A 19,531-nucleotide genomic window follows, 5' to 3' on the forward strand; every position below is an offset into this window, starting at 1 on the left:
TTGCTGTTAATGCCACCAACACCGACTCAATTCTAGTTATCTTTATTCGATAGTTTTCAGCGATGAATCACCTACTTCATAACACTGACATGGAAACTCTGCATCCATACCATTAGAAACAGAAGAGAAGAAAATGCTGTGTTTACTCGTAAAAAGTAATGCTAAAATTAATGAATAATTAATTAATCTTTCTACCTAAAAACTTAGTGGCAAAGATAGGGCTGTATAGCCGCACGAGAAATTTCTTTTTGCAAACTCAGTTAATTAAACCATTCCACAATATAAGAGGAGACCCCATTTCGTAATGATCCAATCGCACGCAGTCTGGTGGCGGCTGCCCCACTTCCCCAGTTTCTGTGAGACTGCGCTGCACAGTAACCGTCCTCCCAATATGCAGTCATTCAACATTTTCTCTGGAAAGTTTGTCGGCAGAAACAGAACAGAAGGAAAGTCCCATGTAGTAGCGAACATGACATTAACCACATCCGATCTGTCAGCCCGCTGTGGTAAGTAAATCGTGTCTTAGAAGGAACCGGAACAGTCTATCATGCCCAAATACAAACCAAACTTTACACATAAAAGCATTACAACGGAAGAAGGTGCAAGCATGCACACGTTCACGAAACGTTTGAAGAGAAGAAGAGAAAACATTAACACTTCATCGCCCCCCTTTTCTAAAGCGCAGTCAGATAGTCCTCCTTGTCGTCCACGAGGGTTCGAGCTCGTTTTTCGCAACATGCCGTGTACAACAAGAGCCATACATGTCTGTCAAATCTCAAACCACCGGACTCTGCTCTATTGCTCGTTCTCCCTTCTTGTCATGTTCGATGGTTTTGCCTCACTAACTGGCAGGAATGGCTCTTCTGACAAAGATATTTGGGGGGCGTCGGAAGTCCCTCACGGCAGGGAGGGCAAGCCCAATCTAACCTAACCCAACCCAACCCAACCTAACATAGGGGAGCCATTGATCTGCTTACTGGAAACAACTCGTCTATGCAATCCGATGACTGGGAGGGTTTAACGTATATGGGAAGGCCACCTCATGTTCTTGATTACCTCGAGGCGAAAAAGAAATTGGCGTTTGAGCAGCAGAAACTGAAATATTGGTTAATTGTCTCATTAAGTGCGATAAGTCAAATAGAAGTAAGCAAGCAGCGGTGTGTTCCTTTACTTTTGGTTTTTGTTCACATCAAAAGTGCAATGGTGTCATGTGCACAAGGTTGTCATTATTGTTGGACTACAAAGGCTCTGCCGAGTATTCTGCCCACGGCTCAGACCAAGAGAGCAGATATGTGCTGTAGCGAAATCTGTGTCCTGCTGTACCGTCTAAGCAAGGCTGCTGAATGGCGTGTCACTACTCTTCGCACACCAGGTTTGCTCATACAGTATCACATGGGGAAATTGGGGACAGATGGTATCTATTCGGTTGAACTTAGTCTCCTACTTTTTAAATGGGTGTTGTTTTCATACTGCATGGTAACAGAGCTGAAAGCGAGTCCGTCTTGGAAGACACATACAGATGAAAAATGGGGTGTCGGGACCCTCAGAGCGAAAGTTCAGGGGGAGGGGCAGGGCCTCTGGAGCAAAAACCCTGGTGGGACGACCACCCCTACCTTCTGACGCCCCTGCATATCTGGCACCAGAGCTCCAACGCTCACTCAGGACCGCAGCACTACAGAACCATTAAGTCCAGAGAAAAAAAAAAGAAAGTACCAACATTTGGCTGCCCCACCTGGGAGTGTGTAAATTTTGCAAGTAAGTATGCTACATAAACTAATTAACACACTGGAAGCTTCAAATTTACCACTTTGTCCCAGTCTGTATATTGTTGTCACCTATGCACTACTTCTAGAAAACTGAAACTGATGAAATGCTAGAGTACTATAACTGGCAACAAAATGTACACTTCATAGTCAAGTTCAAAGGCTTTCACTGACATGTCTGCATGAGCTGCCATGAAAGCATTTGTTTCTTTTGAAATGCAAACTATATGTACAAGAGTCTACCTTGAAATCGTCCATCAGTGACAAGCTTTTGGCAATAGTTTTGAAGGATGCTTTGCTGTCATAGGTGACTCTAACTGGTTCCGAGCCTTCCACGCCACCTTTCAAGAGCTGCTTTATTGTTACAGATGGACTTCCATAGACTTCCTTCACAAATGTCACATCATAATTATCCTAGAAGAAGCAAATACATCAACACCAAGCAATAAAATCTTGCATCTGGTTAGTGCCTATTATATTGCAAAATAAAAGTGACTCACTTTTTTTAGATAACTGAGATCCTTCTTGGTGAAAGGCACAAATTTGTTATTCAGCTGTATGAACTTCAAATGCTTCTCGTAGAAAAGACCACTGAAAGAAGTTGTACACAAGACACTACACATACTTTGCTTTTCTGAGGGAATAGGAACAATGCTGAAGAATACCAAGCTAAAATGCAGAAAAAAGAACATGGAACATAACAAACAAAATTATTTTCGAAAATACCTGGGCACACTATTGTTTCAAAGGAAGTGATCACAACTACCTGTCAAGGGTTCACATAGGCTGGAAATAACATCTCTAATGCATTCCCACTTTAGCAGCGTATTGTGCATTCAATGTAGTTTTACAACGCATCACAGACCAATTTGTTATCTCCACACTGTATTCCAGTTCGGTTGAATTTTTATTACTGGTCATCATTTTTCTCTCCCAGGGATTACATTAATCCAGTAATCCAGAGAAAAAGCGGCAGCTGTGAAACGCTATATGTGCTCACAAAATGTATCATGATCATGTTGCAACAACTAGCTGCCCTTTCAAGAAGACAATTTGTATGTCATCTGCACTCCCTTGTTTACTTTGACGAGGAAGGGAAGGATGACTTACAGGAAAAGGGAAAGGAAAACCCTAATCTCTGAGGGTTTTACATGCAGAACTGGGAAATGGCTAAAATGACAAGAGCTGGGCGAATATTCGAAATTTCAAATACAAATCAAATAGTTTACTCTATTCGAACGGCACTTGCAACAAATTTTGCCGCTTCGATATTTTCGAATAGTTCTGGAATATACCGCGGCACCACTCCGTTGGCGCGCTTTGGCCCGCTTGCTATCATCATCATCATGGTGGGTGCGTGAGTTTTGATACGAACGTGGGTGCATGCGTTTGATATGGAAGTCTTATCATCTCGCACTGCCACAGTGTGGTTCATATGGATGACAGGGGGATGCTTGACGAACCACCGACAACAGGGAGAAGTGCTATATGAAATACACTTTGAGTACTCCAAAACCACCAGAACACGTAAAACGTGTGGCGCAACACTACACACGCCGATGGGCTCAAGCGGCACAGATTGCCTTTCAACGTTTATGAGAAGGAGAAAGAAGAGTGCAAAGATACGAATCAATGAAAGATAACTGACACGATGCAGCGCAAACATCGTCTCCCCGCACGAAGGAAAGAGTCACTGGACGCTAAAGTTGCGCGAATGATTGCAATCCACTTGCAGCAGTCCTCCCAACGATGTTCTCAGCAGGATCTCCCTGCGCGAGCCACATCGGCATCAGGTGAGCGCCCCTTCTCTGTGTCGGGAAATATGTTAATTTATGGAGAACTTCACTCAGCCCGCAACATGTGCAGCAGCTTGCTTTCCTGCATGACAACTTGTAGTGCTTGCGATGCATTCCTGTCTAAGTCCACAAGCACAGTTCTGCTATGTACATGTGACTGTGTACCTCCACTACATATTACTGTAGTCCCTAATGTACAATGTACACTACAGCTCCCAATAAACATACTCACAGCTTCTGCAACTGTATTCAACAATAGAGGGAAATATTCGTACCAGTATAGTTTGCAAGCTGATGTAGCTTCGAAACTAGAGAGTACACACTGCTGCAGAATGCATTTGGATCTTCAGACTCCGACTGCCAACATAATTCATCCGGGCAACATAATGCGCATGTCAAAGCCTGAAGTAGAGGACCCTATTCTTTTTACTTTTTTTGTTTATATTCTGACACAAAATGACGTGGATGAGCAGTAGCTGTTTGCTGACAGACATACTGTGCCAAAACTAGCTATTCAAAATTTTCGAACCGCCATCAACAACTATTGAATTCAATTCGCAACTGGAAAAAAAAAAAAAAAAAAAAAATCGCAATGTATTCACATGTGTCTGAAATGTTCGTATTCGATTCACAATGAAAATTTTGCTATTCGCCCAGCTCTAAAAATGACCTCAAAATGCCCTCATGGTGAATGGAGTCATTAAATAAGGTACCCTATGTAGAGACCCCAAAGCCGAAGCGCCTCAGGCAAGGATGGAGTTTGCCCATATTACACACATGCTTCAGGCACTGAAAAGTGAAAGTCTGCTGCGCAGTGTCGATATAGGTCGAGAGAGCGAGAATGATTCCGAGCAAGGTGCAAGCAATGTGGCAGCCACCTCATCACAGGTATGGAACACATTTGACAACCTGGGAAAGTCGGCTGTGGATGAAATGATTACTGAACCAGAGAAAGAAATTGAAGCATATGCAAATGATGTGCTCCTAAAATGGGACTTGAGCCCTTGTCACTAGTGGCAGACGACTGGTCAATACAGGTATCCCAACCTTGCAAAATTTCGTTACTGGGCGATTTCATGCGAAATGATCCAGTGGACCTGCTCGGCCCTCACAAAACTATCGCGAACTTTTACGAAAATTTGTTTAGCAGTCCCTGGTAGTGCTACGACACACCACGAAACATTTCTTCCCAAATCTCAATGTGGCGGGTGCTAGACACGAGCAAAGTTTGCAGCGCTGGCGAAAACCGTGCCTGGCGTGAACGGCAGGTGCAGCTCATAGAAAGGACCTAGAACTGTGCGGTTTTCTTTTGCGTATTGAGGAAACCATGTTTCAGGACGAAAGAGAGGAAGTCGCCCGTGTGGATGAAGTTTGGTAACAGTTTTTTTTTTTTTTTTTTCTGTTTTGTGCTGACGGGAAATAACGTTTATTTGCTGGAAAATTGGCCTGATATTAGGGGTGTGCGAATATTCGAATTCGAATCGAATATCAAACGCTCGAACTATTCGATTCGCGAATCGAATATCCAGTATTCGATTTTTCGAATATTCGACTACTCCGCGAATATGAACGACACAACTCGAAAGTGGGCTTCACCTGATGCTTCCGTGCACGAGGTGAAGCCTGCTTTACAAAAATGCCCTTGCTGCAGGACCAACACAGGCGGGACGGTGTTTAGTTTAAGATAACGTTATCCAAAAGTTAGTTTTGTAGACATCGTCTGTGGAAGGGGCGGCGCCTCTCCCACGTGCAGCTTAGCGGCGCCGACGAGGGACTTTGATTTGATGTCTGTGAGGTTGCCTTTAAAAAGTTAGGACTCTTGAATAATGACTACAGCCCACGAACAAGAAGGGTGTCTTAAATATGTCCTTTGCATCTAAAATTTCAGTAGTGCTACTTCCTAGGGCGAGTGCAAAGAAACTAAAAGGTGTTCATGACAAAGCTGAGGCAGGATGCCAATTCGTTTGTTTCACAAATGGCCTTTGGTTGTCTGAAAGAATTACAGCCTCATCCATATAGTATGCTACTGCCTGCCATAAAATTTTGAAATGAAGGTAACCACTCCAGTAAGTGTAGGCTCACCCGAAAAGCAGGAAGCACTCTCATGTAACATTAAAGGGACCATGAAATGATTTTCGAGAATTCCGAGTACTCTGCAGGAAACCGTTCGCATGATCCATCACTATCGTACACACATCGACTTTTAACTGTATTCAGTACAACGGGGGCGCAGTTGTCAGACAAAAATAACAGGGCGTGACCGCTGGATATATGCCTTCGAAGCGGGCTTACGTCATCGCCATCCAATCCTCTCAGCCAACTGTGAACGACGAGGAAGACACACCCCGCCGGACCACGTGGGTGCATGGTTTCGGTTTGGACAACAACGGCGTCGTATATCTCCCGTCGAAATCGCTTAAAATATGGCGAAAGGCAAATTATCAGCAATGGAGGAAGAGGTTATGCGACACACACAGCGTCTATGGATCGTTCGGTACGCAGCACCTCGTAAAATGTCACCGACGAAGGTATGTTCCGACGAAGAAGAAGTTCAAAGCGGAAAACGTGCTCCGGTAAACATGCTGACAGTGAACGGCTATATTACATTTCTCGTAGGATTCTGTGTAAACGGTTAGTTACAGTCTTGTCTCCAAGTGAAATTAAAACATATTTCATGATGAAGTATGCAAGCTTGTTTGAAAATTTTGCACTTTGCTCGCAAAAGCCCGTCCGCGAATCGGCAACATGTTCTGTGTATGATGTCACGGCCAGATCGCCTCGGAGGCGGGCCGTAGCAGCCGCCGTTCACACCTGTGGAAAATATAGAATAATTTCCCTATTTGTACGATTTTCAACTTCATATTTCACAGAGTGAATGCTTTATTACAGGGGAACTAATTAAAAATGTTTGTGGGCTTGTCAAATATCGTTTCATGGTCCCTTTAAAGAGTAGGGGTTTTGAACAGAAGAATTGTATGTCTCTCTTGTGACAGTTACTGCTAGAAAAATTACACTAAAGGCATGGGCTACGAAATGGTAACTTTTAGTGCGAAAGTCACATATTGAAAATTTTGCAAGAATATTCGATATTCGATTCGGTATTTGGAATTTTTCCCCCCATTCGATTCGATATACGATTCGACTTCAAATATTCGGATTCGCACACCCCTACCTGATATATCGAGCATAGAAACTGAACTATTGCTGCGTGCTGTAGGAGACGCGGATTTTTTGGATAGGATGCGGATGTCAAAAAGCTCATCCACGCAGGGCTTTAGCTCACACTACAAAAAGTATTACTTAGACCTGCCCATCACCGCTATTCCCCAATCTCCGTTGCTGGCACCGCGCACACCGGAAACGATGCCATAAACTTAATCACCCAGGATTGCAATACGCGTGTTATGCTACAGAAGCAAAGATTATGGTAACCTTGCAGAAGTCTGTGCCACAGTATATTGCTTGCTCATTAAAACCCAACCAGACCAGAGAAAAATATTAAAAAACAACGAATTAAAACAGGAGCCCAAGAAAAAAATATAGCACCCCAATGGATACATGTAACGTGGGTCACTGTGGTCATAATACCCTCTACTACAAAAAAATTATTTTCTCCTGTATACGAAAAAACACCCTCGAGATTTTTTTAATATGTTGTAGAGGAAGGCTCGTTCCATAAAACTGCTTGGGTTTCAGGCGTCTCTTCCGATCTCTTCACTGCGTGTTTTACGCTCGATTGTAGTGAATTTTGGAAAAATCGCATACTTCCTCTTTTTTCCTGCAATGACTATGAAAGTTACGTGTCTGGCGATTTTTCCTGTTGAAGTATTCCTTGGGGCCTTGGCAGGAAAAAATATTCATTAAAATTTAATGGTTTGATTTTCCACAAAAAAATCGCTAAGTAGGAGGAAAATTGAGAAACTTCCGGCCTTTGTATACCTGCACCGATTACAGTACGACAACCGGGATTTGGACGCTGTGTAGAGCATAGTTTCCTCTATACGCAGAAGAAAACTGCACAGTTCTAAGTGCTTTCTATGAGCCGCACCTGCCGTTCACGCCAGGCACGGTTTTCACCAGCGCTGCGAACTTTGCTTGTGTCTAGCACCCGCCACACTGAGATTTGAGAAGAAATTTTTCGTGGTGTGTCGTTTATTTTAGTCGTATTTTACCTAGTCTTTGTGTGAGGGTGAGCCCCAAAACAGGGCTTCTGTCATTTACTAGTCACTGCATACGTTACTGATTCCGTTCTTTTCTTATGTTATGCCAGACTTTCCATTGTTCACAAATGCTCTTGTCTACTGTACTGTGTGCATATCCACATACTGTATGGCAATGATTCGATATTGGATTCGTATTCTGTCCCAATTATTCGCATTCGAAAAATCTACTATTCACACACCCCTAATTATGACCTAACCTCAAAGCATAGAAAACGCTAGGACAACCAAGAACGTCATCTCATGCTTGAAATCCTAGGCAGCTTATGTTATAACAGATCTGATCCACTCACTTGCTAACACCAATTTTCCCAAATGTTTTCGTGCGGGATATCTCTGGACGAATACAAGCTCTGTCCTTTCGCTGCTCTGGCTGCCGTATCCAGTCATCCCAGAATCTAATCAGGCAAAATAAAATGCACCACCATAAATGAAGTGGATGTAAGTGAGGGTTCCCTGATAAAGCACATTCAAAATATTCTTACGTTGTTGGCCACTTAGTCTGAAGTTCAAGCCAGATGTCTTTTGTCATCATCCAGCCCAGACCAGGGAAAAAATCTGACCGGTAAAGCAGCTCTGCAACAAAAGATGAGATACCATAGGCCCAGACCCATGTCCCTTTATAATCTGCAATTCTCAGAGCATTTGCTGAACAAGAACTTAGTTGACATTTCACTTCAGTAGACAGTACATTTTCCAGCTGCTAACAGCATGCTTTCTAAAGCCATCTTTCACATTAATACTGCAGCTACATGCACCGTTGATGTGTTTCATTTGGCAGTCATTCGAGTCATTTATTGACTGCGCTCAGAAGTACCAAATCACATGTACATCAAGATGGCTTTTGCAGTGTGCATAATTTGCCGCAAAACGTGTCACACGCAAATTATGTTGTCTTTAGAGGTGCGCGAATATTCGAAAATTTCAAATACAAATAAAATATTTTGGATTCATATTCGAAAATGATATTCCAAGTTTTCGAATATTCGTAAAGGTTTAAATATTCAATTTTTTTCGAATATCACAGTAGCTTATTACAAAGCTGTTGCGGGCCGTGTGCTGGAACTTGTACGTTGCGCTAACAGCGACAAACATGTATAGTAGAACAGCTGCAAAGTGATACTTGAGCTTTTGAGCTTTCATCTGCGAATGCGTCGCTACACGTTCGGTAACTGGAAAAAAAAAGTAGTACACAGTTGGGTGTGCAACTGCCACTTTAAAGGAAGACTCCGGGACAAATTGAAACTATTATAATGGCTGTGTAAATAAGTTCGATACATTCTTCCGAAATGAGAAATAAACTTGGTTTGGCAGTCGGGGACTCGTTAGTTGCCAAAAGAGCTGGAAAGCTCAAAACAAAACCAAAACTTCTGAAGGTTCCCTCTCCTACCTCCTGTACCATGCACCGGTAGTCTGGTGTGGGCCACCGGCTGTTTTTCCGGCACGCGCTTTGCAACTTCTTCGTGTCACATGGATGACCAGTCATCTGCTTCCTCGATTTCGTTCTAAAATATTCGCCAGCGGTAAAAGAAAAAACCTACAGAAAGCCGTACACGATGAATACCGGTGAGGTGAAGCCCAGTGTTGCTGGACTGCTCATTATCTGTGCCACTTGAGAGATACGGGATCATACGGTAAGGATTGATGTTGCACTGTTACCTCAACACATTTTTGATGCGGAGTCTCCCTTTAAAGTCCGCACCAGCCAAACGCAAACCCGCAATCTCGAACATGTTTTTGCCCCCGGTTTTTATTTGTGGTGGTCAGCAATATATAATAGAATCATGGTCGCGTGCAATGATGGCGACAATAGCCATCATTGGTTCTTCATCACGTTCTTCGTGACGACTCAAAAGAGCACATAAAAAAAATTTGCTTCAGAGATGGGCGAAGTTATATTGCACCTCCGCAAAGTATCTTCGCCCATCTCTGAAGCTAAATTTTTTTTTGTGTGTGTTGTTTTGAGTCGCCACGAAGAACGTTTGTGAGTAATATGAACGATGTCATGAGTGGGAATATATGGGATGTGCGCTGTCGAATTAACGCATTTTCGGTAGACGCCCCTCACAAAAAGACTGTTGGGTGCGTTGCCCCAAGTCACAATACGATGTACTTGCTATGAGTAGAAAGGGTATTTCGAGACGAACACAAGGATGTAGATTACTTTCGGGTGTCACAATTCGGAGGTTCCCAAAACGTACCATATTTTACAAATGAGGCAACTTTTTATCTCCTCAAAGGCAAACTTTAGAAACTTCAGAACTTAGGATGCAATGCTACCCACCACAGACAATATGTGAAAAAAAAAAAAAAAAAAATTCAGTTGAATATGTTGAACAATTATGAAGGTACGTGGCGTCAAACTTCGTAGGAAGTGCAATGGTCAAAATGCCCACATCTGAATGATATTTAATTAAAAAATAACCAATTATTTTCAATTACTTTCAGAGCCCATATGCCTCCTAGGGACAAGGCTTTAATATACACGGTGTTTTCACTTAAGAGTGACCCCTATTTATTAAAAAAAATCTACTTGAGATAAAAATTAGAAATCTTCTGCATCATGCTTGTGAAGGTTTTTACCGCCCAAACAGGTGGTTTCCATCAGTGTACCTCATTAATTTGTCTAATTAGCTTAATTGAACTAAAAAAATTCTCAAGGAAAGGTAACGTTTTTTTGTGCTAATTAGAAAGCCCATGGCCACAACACCCCATTTCAGTCACAATTACAGGATCTTTCACGATCTTTCCACAAAAATTCGACACTCAAAAACTTTCCATCTCTGGAAGCGCCCTTTCGAATTTCAGAGTGCCAGGAGCATCGCCACGTCCCGAAGACACTCCCATTGCGCATGGAAACAGCATGAGAAAACAGAAGAGAAAAGGGAGGGTGGGGACCGGATGTAATCACATATTTTGCCTTCACAAGCTTATCTCTTCGCAGCCACGAGTTACTGATACTCACCGAAGTCGTCTGTCCTCCTGGGTGTTTTTTTAATCCCTCCTCTATTTCACAGTTCATCTCGACAGATAAAAGGAACCAACCAAAAAACGAGGCAGCATAAAGAGGTGAACCTGGCTTCTCGCTGCTTCCTGTGTTGTCCGTTCCTCCTCCTCATACTTGGCGGGGCAATTTGACGGAACGAGCGCCTTGACGAGCGACGGCTTTTCGGGCAGTTTTTACGTGTTTTCGGGTGCCAAATTTTTGTGGAAAGATCGTGAAAGATCCTGTAATTGTGACTGAAATGAGGTGTTGTGGTCATGGGCTTTCTAATTAACACAAAAAAATGTTACCTTTCATTAGGGATTTTTTTAGTTCAATTAAGCTAATTAGACAAATTAATGAGGTACACTGATGGAAACCACCTGTTTGGGCGGCAAAAACCTTCACAAGTATGCGCAGAAGGTTTCTAATTTTTTAAGTAGATTTTTAAAAATAATTAGGGGTCACTCTTAAGTGAAACACCCTGTAAGTTCTAAGGAAAACTATCGGAGACGTCGACTGGACCGCCCTGCCTGATTCGGCGTGAAATCACTCAGGAGCTCTTTTGGACAACAAAAATGATTTTTGTTTGACAGCGGTCAGACATAATTCCATTATTAAACAGCTGGATGCATGCAATACACTGAAACCACAAACACAAACAAACAATTAATCCTGAGCAAAAATACAAAATTTAAAATGTTTCTAATGCTCATGGACACACACATATAAAAGCCCACCTGGGTTGTCTGCCACTAAGCCTGCTTTCCCGTTGTCGTTCCAAGCAGAAACACAGAAAAGCGTGGGGTCACTTCTCAGTATGGTATGGAGAGAAGCAAAATACTCAAAAAAGTCTGGAGACAGTTCCAGGTCATCTGGAAATCCAACAAGTCACTGCATATGTAGAACTGCGATTCATGCATGCATACTCATAAAGCACAAGCCTGCCAGGCATAAATGAAAAGCAATCCAGACATATTGTGCTTTGACAGATACTACTGTAATTGAAACTCATCCACATACCACTATGACAGAACAAAAACATGCTTCTGTGATCGACTAGAATCAGTGACGTGGATTTGATGGCACAAATCGGATTCAAATCCAATCCAAATTTTCATCGACGACCGTAAACCCAATCCAATCTAACACAAGTCCAGATTTAAATTTGTATCGGCAAATAAAATCATTTTGAATCTGGATTTATCAAATTCACTGCCAAATCCAGAAAGTCTGCTCCCTAAAATACTTCAACTGAAAGGCCTAAGAATAGCTGTCTAACGATGTGGTAATAAAAATGATTCGGGATCAGCTACTATAATAAATATATTGGATAACAATGGCAGTGTAACAGGCACCTCACACTGTGAACAATGGACAAGAGTTTTTGCAAGACTCTAGAACTTGGACAAAAGGTGCCTTAAAGAAAAGTGTAATTCTATGCTTTCCCTAGAGCTACGAAATACAACTGGAAACAGGTTAGTACTATGGGGAAAACATTACTGTGCTTGCACCCTTGTGAGAAGCAGTAAGCAAACGGAAAGTACAAGATCCTGTGTCACTGTTAAAATACAATATGGAATTGTAATAGCTGCTTGCAGAACACTGTCATCCGTTTGTAACCAGAGGTACGTAAGTAACAAAAAAAAAGCAATTAAGTTACAATTGTAGTTATATAACTTAATTAACTCACAAAGTAATTAAGTTACTAAAACTATAATGAAATTTAGGTACAGTTTCTCACCCAATGTGATCGAAGGTAACTATCCTTTGAGTACAAGTTATATGTACAGTAAAACCCGCGGATAGCAATATCGCGTATAACGATATCTCTCGTTCAACGATGGTTTATAATTTTACCATCAAAATATACAATGTTTCTATGGGGAAACGACCTGCGTACAGCGATGGAGACCGCGGTTCGAGTACTCTTATAACGATGTTGGACGCTGTCCCGTGCGCGTAAGCTCGCGGCAAAAATCGCCGCGATAAGATACAGTACAATCTCGATGATACGCATCTCACGGGGTAGCGGAAAAAATTCGTATCATCCGAAATTCGTATCAAAAGAATTAAACCAAAATAAAAATTGAGGCAAGAAAATAGACAGCGACTGTTCATTTTTCAATACTGTCAGTGAAAGAGGTCGGTGGTAACGGTTTTTGTGTCTCCGTATTTGGCCAATGCTGCTGAAATTCGCGAGATGATTCAAAAGGCCCAACAGGTGCTTTCCACCCGCGAGTCGTGCGACAGTGTTCTAAAGCGAGCTTCGCCTAAAGCACGCAGGCTTTAGGTGAAGCCGACTTGCGGAATGGTGACGTGTAGTGTTGCCAGAAGTTTCCGTTCCCTCCACGAGTTCTGGTCGCTGTTTTCCAAAGCCAGTGCGATGTCACACAGCTTCGCGTTTTTTTTAGCATCTGTTTCTTTTTCTTTTGCTACACACGGGGTGGCGCGCGACATTTCGGGGACGTGCTATTTAGGTCAACCCTCGTTTAACGATGTACCCCGTATAACGATGGAATTCGTGATTAGCGTCAATATCGTTATACACGGGTTTCACTGTATAATGTGGATAAGTTAGAGCCACAGTTACTAAGTTTTGAAAATAGATGCATAGTTATAAATACTCTAAAAGTATGAAATTAATTAGAGTAACTTGTAACTAATTACTTCACAGCTCTCTTCGGGACACACAGCAGTGCATCATATGTGTGGTTATTCGATTAGAGTAAACTGGGGTGTGAACCTCGAACTTTCAATATAACAGTGTTGTTTATCATATGGACAAAGCGCATGGAATTGAAGTGTATGTGCAACAAGCCAATCCAACTCTGAGTGACTGAAATCCAATTCTGTCTGCAGAAAAAGGACCCCATCTGATTCCAAATCCCTCTTCAAAAACATTATTCAATCCAAACCTACCCATTAATTTGATGCCAATCAAATCCAAATAAAGTTCACATGCCTCTCGCATGGATTTAAGTCAAATCCATTAGCTTCAAAACTCCAACACTGCACAGAATATGTGTACTACAAGCATCTGACAGTACGAAAGGCACATACCTTCAACTATGATTACCGAGTCATACGTGAAGTCGTGGAAAGTCTTGTTTAAAGCCCATCCATAATGCCTGGCTATCTTGTAATAGCCTTTGAACTTCTTTTGTTTGCCTACTAATGGAATGTCACTTTGGTCTGGTTGCTGGACCAAGAAAACCAAAGGACACAGTGTAAAGCACTTGCGTGAAAATGGCCACAAAAGTTCTAAATAGGATTAGCATACCTGAATATGAGTCAGCTGTTCCCCGTATGATTTAATGACGCTTGCAGTCACAGCATGGTTGCAATCTTGACTAACAATTAAAGGAAACCTTTCTTTTGATGGACGATATCTGCAAAGAAACGATAATTTGGATTGACGGCACGAGTTATAGAGTGTACATGCAACAAAATCAGCAATGCAACAAACATATTCAGCTATGTCCGCTTACATAGACAACTAATGTTTCAGACAACCGTAGCATACTTCACTGACTGTGATTCAACGTCCCCAATTATGCCTTGTCTCAGTGGACACATTGTAGAATGTTCCGAAGTTTCTATGCAATGAATAGCAGTCATCTCAGGTAATATGATCTGGTCCTGCTTTGCATTTAGAGGACATTCACAATGCACACATTGTTCACAATGTCTTAACTTTCCTCCAGCCACCTCACTACTACTCCTACACTCCTTCTTGCCCTTTGGGATGATCTTCGCCTCACTGTGCATAGAATTATTCATTGTGTATTATTGTTTTTGTCTTAGGTTTAGCTGGGGCAATACATAACTGAAAATATTACCTCTTTCTTCATGAAAAGCTCACCTAAATGCATAATATAATGTGAATAAGTAGATTACTTTTTCGCAATTCCGCAAGTCCGTGAAAATGCACGGAATTTAGGATGTATCACAGAATCTGAGGTTTGGTACAGAATTTTGCGAAACTATGATTCTTTACTCAAGAATGCAGCTTTGGTGCAGTAGATGGATGTGTCTACAATTCATAGTGCCACTGCCCGTGCCACCTAACCCAAAGAAAACAAAACAAAACAAATGTGTACCATGCTGGTAACGTTGGTAACACTGGTAGAGCTTATGTACGTCTTGTCTTGACCACTTTTGTTTTTGCCCCCATCGGTAATATCCTGTCTAGTGCATTCCTCAAAACTAGCAACAACCAAACGTGGGACCCACTTCAGAAACAGTGGTACAAAGGAACGAGTTTAGTAGTATGGTATGTACTGAAGAATTCTACAAAGACAGATTGTTTTTGTGCCGTTACTGCTCAAAAACAGCACAAAGTACCATCCAATGCTCAGCCGCATCTATTTTGGATTTGTAATAATGCTTTACTTCCATGTCATACAAGATTTTGTCTTTGTATATCCTCGTCAGCTTAGACGTGCAAGCACTTGTTGCGGAAAACTGCAGAATTGGGAGTGGTCCAACCGGATTTGTGTTCTTCAGCGAAAAAAAAAAAAAAGAAAGAGAAACTTTTAGAAAAACATTCTCGAAAAACCTCTCAAGCTTCAGGTTCTCACGAGAACGGCCTACTGCGGTGACGCAGTTCAGTAGGAGCACTGGGCCTATGGATGCACTTTGGTGACAATGGGCACTGGCGGGCTATTGAATAATCATAACATGTTTATGCGATAAGGGACATAACACTTACTAACACTGACTCTATGGGGCCAGGTAATAAAGGGTGTGCAATAAACAGGTAAACCGCGACAATTCACTCTTTCGGCTACCACCAAAGAAAACAATACGTAACAGAAGGAAGACTAAAACCATGCTAAAACTGTCCAAGTGACGCCATTTAATATAAGGAGCCAGCTCAGGAGGCCGGTGTCACTTCCGATCAAAGTGACCTAGTAAGGCTGGAGTCTACTTTTCGCCTCAGGGGCAACAAGTTGGAAATTTGCGCCCCCGGCATTCTTGCTGCCCGAACTGTGTCTTTTTGGCACCCCTTTGGCAGGCACAGTGGTGCAATTGCCTCCCTGCCCTTCGTAGACGCCGGCCCTGGGAGCTACATACGAGGGGCGTTCAAGTCAAACTGGGACTTTTCATTTTTCGCAAAAGTAAAATGAACTTACAGGCGAGAAATTGGTTTTATTTTTCAACGTAATCTCCAGCTGCACTGATGCACTTGTCCCAGTGTTTCACGAGGGCTTGGATGCCAGCAGCGTAGAAATTCTTACCTTATTCTCTTAAATAAGCCGGGAGAGCATTGGCCGCATGGGAACAATCAACCAATTTATTTGATTTATTTGATTTTTTTATTTGATCAACCAAACAAATCGGAGGATGGTCGAACACAATGTCCGGGAAGTTTGGTACAGGGGAGAAACTTTACATAAAAATGATTTTAAAGCAAGAAGATTACTATGTGTGGAAGATGATGCCTGGTGCACTCAATGCTACAGTAAGGTTAGAGCACTGCAATAATAAGAGCCTTAGTTGCGATAATTAGAACAGCAAAAAAAACATTATCAAGTGACGAGGGCAGTACTAACTTGAGAAGTTGATCAATGGGACGCTTTACGGTTATCCTGTTGCAGGCGAACAGCAGCACTGCAATGGTAGGATTGTCACCCAGCACCGGTGCTTCAGTTTTGTTATCTGGGGCATTCAATTCTGCAAAGTACATAAAATACACAAGGTGAACACATAACAAAAGCTTGAGTGGAGTATTTTAAAGTGACAGCTTTATGGAACCAATCACTGGCAGCCATGTAGGTCTGTCCATGGCAAAGAGTGTGTGTCCGGGAAAACAAGGCATGGAAACGGCACCAGATCAGAAGAGCAGATGTGCCGCCTGCACATGCATGTGCAGTGGCGTCGTACACAGCGGTGCGATGTCAATATGTTTACATAGGAAAGCACATAAAAGCAGCTAGTCTCTCCACATGTGTCAGTGTGTAGTGTTCAGACTTTATGATGCCACCGAAACAAGTGTGTGCACCCGAAAATCAGGGTTCCGACTTATGCTATCGTTATGCTATTTCATTAGAATCAATGCCAATAGGAATCTGTCTTCTGCAGTACTTGGACATATTACAAAAATGCAATGCAATTTTGAGACTTGAAAAGATTAATGGCAGTAATATCTGTGAGCAGTTCCTTCATGCTTTCGCATTTTAGGAAAAGCTAGCTCTGCAGTACAACAACCAGGACATAGAAACCCATGCCTATGAGGTGTGGCTATTAAATAACGAGACTGGAGGGGAAAATCGTGTTCATTCCAAATTAACAGCTATCCTCTTAAGCATACTCCCCTCCCCTATACATGCAATGCTGGATACGAATTTTCCACTGTTGGAAGCAGCACTCCAGATCATCATGTGTCATCCACTTCAGTAGTGGTGCCGCTCCGGCCTTGTGTTCTGGGAGAGTTCGGAAACGGGTCCTCTTCAATGCGGATTTCACCTTCGAGAACAGGTAAAAGTCGCAAGCAGCTAAATTCGGTGAATCAGGAGGGTGGTCCAGCACTGGAACCTTCTTGTCGGCAAGCAACTGCTTCACCAACAGTGCACTGTGAGCTGGCACATTGTCCTGATGGAGAGTCCACAAGTTTTTTTTTTTTCCCACAACCTGGGACTCTTCTTCCTTACTCTTTCCCTGAGGTGTCCACCATCTCTGCTATCATCCGAATGCTTAACCAGCGATCGTTGCAAACAATTTCATTAATTTTTGTGACATTCTGCTGTGCTGCTGGAGTGACAGGCCAGCCTGGGCTGCCGTCGTCTTCAACATCTTCCCGTCCGTCGGCAAACTGTTTGTGCCACTCAAACACTCTCGCACGTGGCATTGCATTGGCAACGTACACCTCCTGCAACAGTTTCATGCATTCACTCGGATATTTTTTTCAATTTCACAAGAAATTTCTGATTGGTCCGCTGCTCCAGTTTAACATGAACCATGATCCCGGCAAGACAACCAGTACCGGTGAGCACTGGTGGCACAAATATAACACAGGACAGAGACGCAGCTTGTCATATTCTCTACCAGAAGGTTCGGAGTCCCCTATTGCGCATGCGCTTCCTGCTCAGGAAAGCACGAAGGCACCGAGAGGCGGATCCTCGTTATTTAATAGCCACATCTCGTATATCAAGCCAGCAGCCCAAATAGTGCTGCCAGCTGGGAAAATTTTTTGAGATGACATTCTTTCCTACACCCATGTCCATCAGTACCTGAAATCGAAGGATAAGGTTTTACATATATGCATTTTGTAGTGAACAGCAAAATTCGAATGCTGATTTTGAAATGCAAATGCTGCATTTGAAATGCAAATGAAGTGCAAATGCTGAAATGCAAAATTTTGAATATTTGGCATGTAGTGTTGTCAGAGGTGGGGAGTAACACGTTACATAGTAGTGCACTACGTTCGAGTAGTGAACTATGGTAACATATTACATTTGGGAGAAAAGTATTGAGTAACGTAACGTCATTACATTTTTACTAACTAACGAGTAATGGCGTTACGTGTTACTGCGTATTCGGGAACATTGCTTCACTGTCTAAACTTGAAAGCTTGAGCTGGGGTCAGTGTCTGCAGAATCTCCGAATTTTTCTACTTGTCTTTAACAATGACAAGAAGGTCACGTCGACATCCACGAAGAACGCAAAAGAAGTATTATTGACCTCCACTCGCTGAGATGTCACCTTTGTTCACCACCTTTATGTTCCTCTCCCTCTGGTATTTTTTTCTGACGAATGGGTGGTAAGTGACAGAAAAATAGCCTCTACCCCTTGAACAAGTGACAAAGTACCAAGGGAATGGCTGGCTGGATTTCTACTGTGTGAAATAAAAGGTCACGCCACTGCAAAGGGCGTCCTCACAAACTACTTTGTGATTTCTACATGGTCACCAAACCTAGAATCTCAAGAAGCTAGCAGGCAATCAACCACAACATCGAGAAGCTACAAAAAAGAAAAAAAAGAGAGAGAGAGAGAGAGAGAAGAAATCAGCACAATGTCTTTAACAGTTGGAAAGATTCAAGGTTGAGAAGAAGTGCCGTGCTCAAAATCTTCATTTTTGACCATCTTTTTTAAAACTGCTTTAGGGATATGAAAAAAATAACTGTCGATGGTTTCTTCAAATCCAGATATCCTTCCACTACAGATATGCTTCCTAGACACTAGGATTCCATGCATGTTGGAAAGAAAAGAATCTGGAGACTGCCTGGACGAACCAGCCTGATCTGGCATCGAATCACCCTACTTAAGGCATACCACTGGGGCGTGTACCAGTCATGCCTGCTCTGTCATATACTTCTTGGGCTTCACTTAACCTCACCAGAATTGCACTTGCTGCATGTGATGTCGCAATATTGCTTTCACTGCAATAGTGAGTTTTGAATGCGACACTGACCTCATCCTTGGTTTCTGAGACTGAGGGCCACTGTTTGATCTCACCTCACAGTGTAAGTGTGACAGTACCTGGGATGGACAACTGTAGTACTCAAAATCAAGCTTGAAGCACACTGAAGGATGCCATGACAAATGTACCCTGGGTTTGTCATAATAAGCTACGGGGCAAGTGCTTACTTTCTTTTATGTGTCTAAGATTGTTGAGAAGCTCGGCATTTGCAGAGACCTGGGCTTGCAGTTCTTGCTCGAGCTGATCTAGCTGGGTTCGTATTTTCCCGGGGCGGAAAACCTATCAAAATGAAAAGCAATGATACAACATTGCAATTACAGTATATAAGCCCACTTAAAAAAAAA

The 19,531-nt window shown here is 42.5% G+C and overlaps 2 protein-coding genes across 4 annotated transcripts in view; both read right to left on the bottom strand.

Moving 5' to 3' along the window:
* LOC135385913 (dymeclin-like) overlaps positions 1–19,531 on the bottom strand; it is a 125,458-nt gene that overhangs the window by 66,527 nt on the left and 39,400 nt on the right. The window lies entirely within an intron of this gene.
* Positions 1–19,531, bottom strand: part of LOC135385912 (alpha-1,3-mannosyl-glycoprotein 2-beta-N-acetylglucosaminyltransferase-like) — a 36,993-nt gene that overhangs the window by 946 nt on the left and 16,516 nt on the right. For both annotated transcript variants that reach the window (XM_064615534.1, XM_064615533.1), the window contains exons 3-11: positions 19,355–19,466; positions 16,321–16,441; positions 14,046–14,154; positions 13,826–13,964; positions 11,503–11,637; positions 8,265–8,355; positions 8,073–8,177; positions 2,264–2,354; positions 2,007–2,177 (exon numbers count right to left, since the gene is read on the bottom strand). In XM_064615534.1, the coding sequence (XP_064471604.1) occupies positions 2,007–2,177; positions 2,264–2,354; positions 8,073–8,177; positions 8,265–8,355; positions 11,503–11,637; positions 13,826–13,964; positions 14,046–14,154; positions 16,321–16,441; positions 19,355–19,466 (1,074 nt within the window). The remainder of the gene's footprint in view (positions 1–2,006; positions 2,178–2,263; positions 2,355–8,072; positions 8,178–8,264; positions 8,356–11,502; positions 11,638–13,825; positions 13,965–14,045; positions 14,155–16,320; positions 16,442–19,354; positions 19,467–19,531) is intronic.

Source organism: Ornithodoros turicata, chromosome 2 (genome assembly GCF_037126465.1).
Source record: "Ornithodoros turicata isolate Travis chromosome 2, ASM3712646v1, whole genome shotgun sequence".
Taxonomy (NCBI): Eukaryota; Metazoa; Arthropoda; class Arachnida; order Ixodida; family Argasidae; genus Ornithodoros; species Ornithodoros turicata.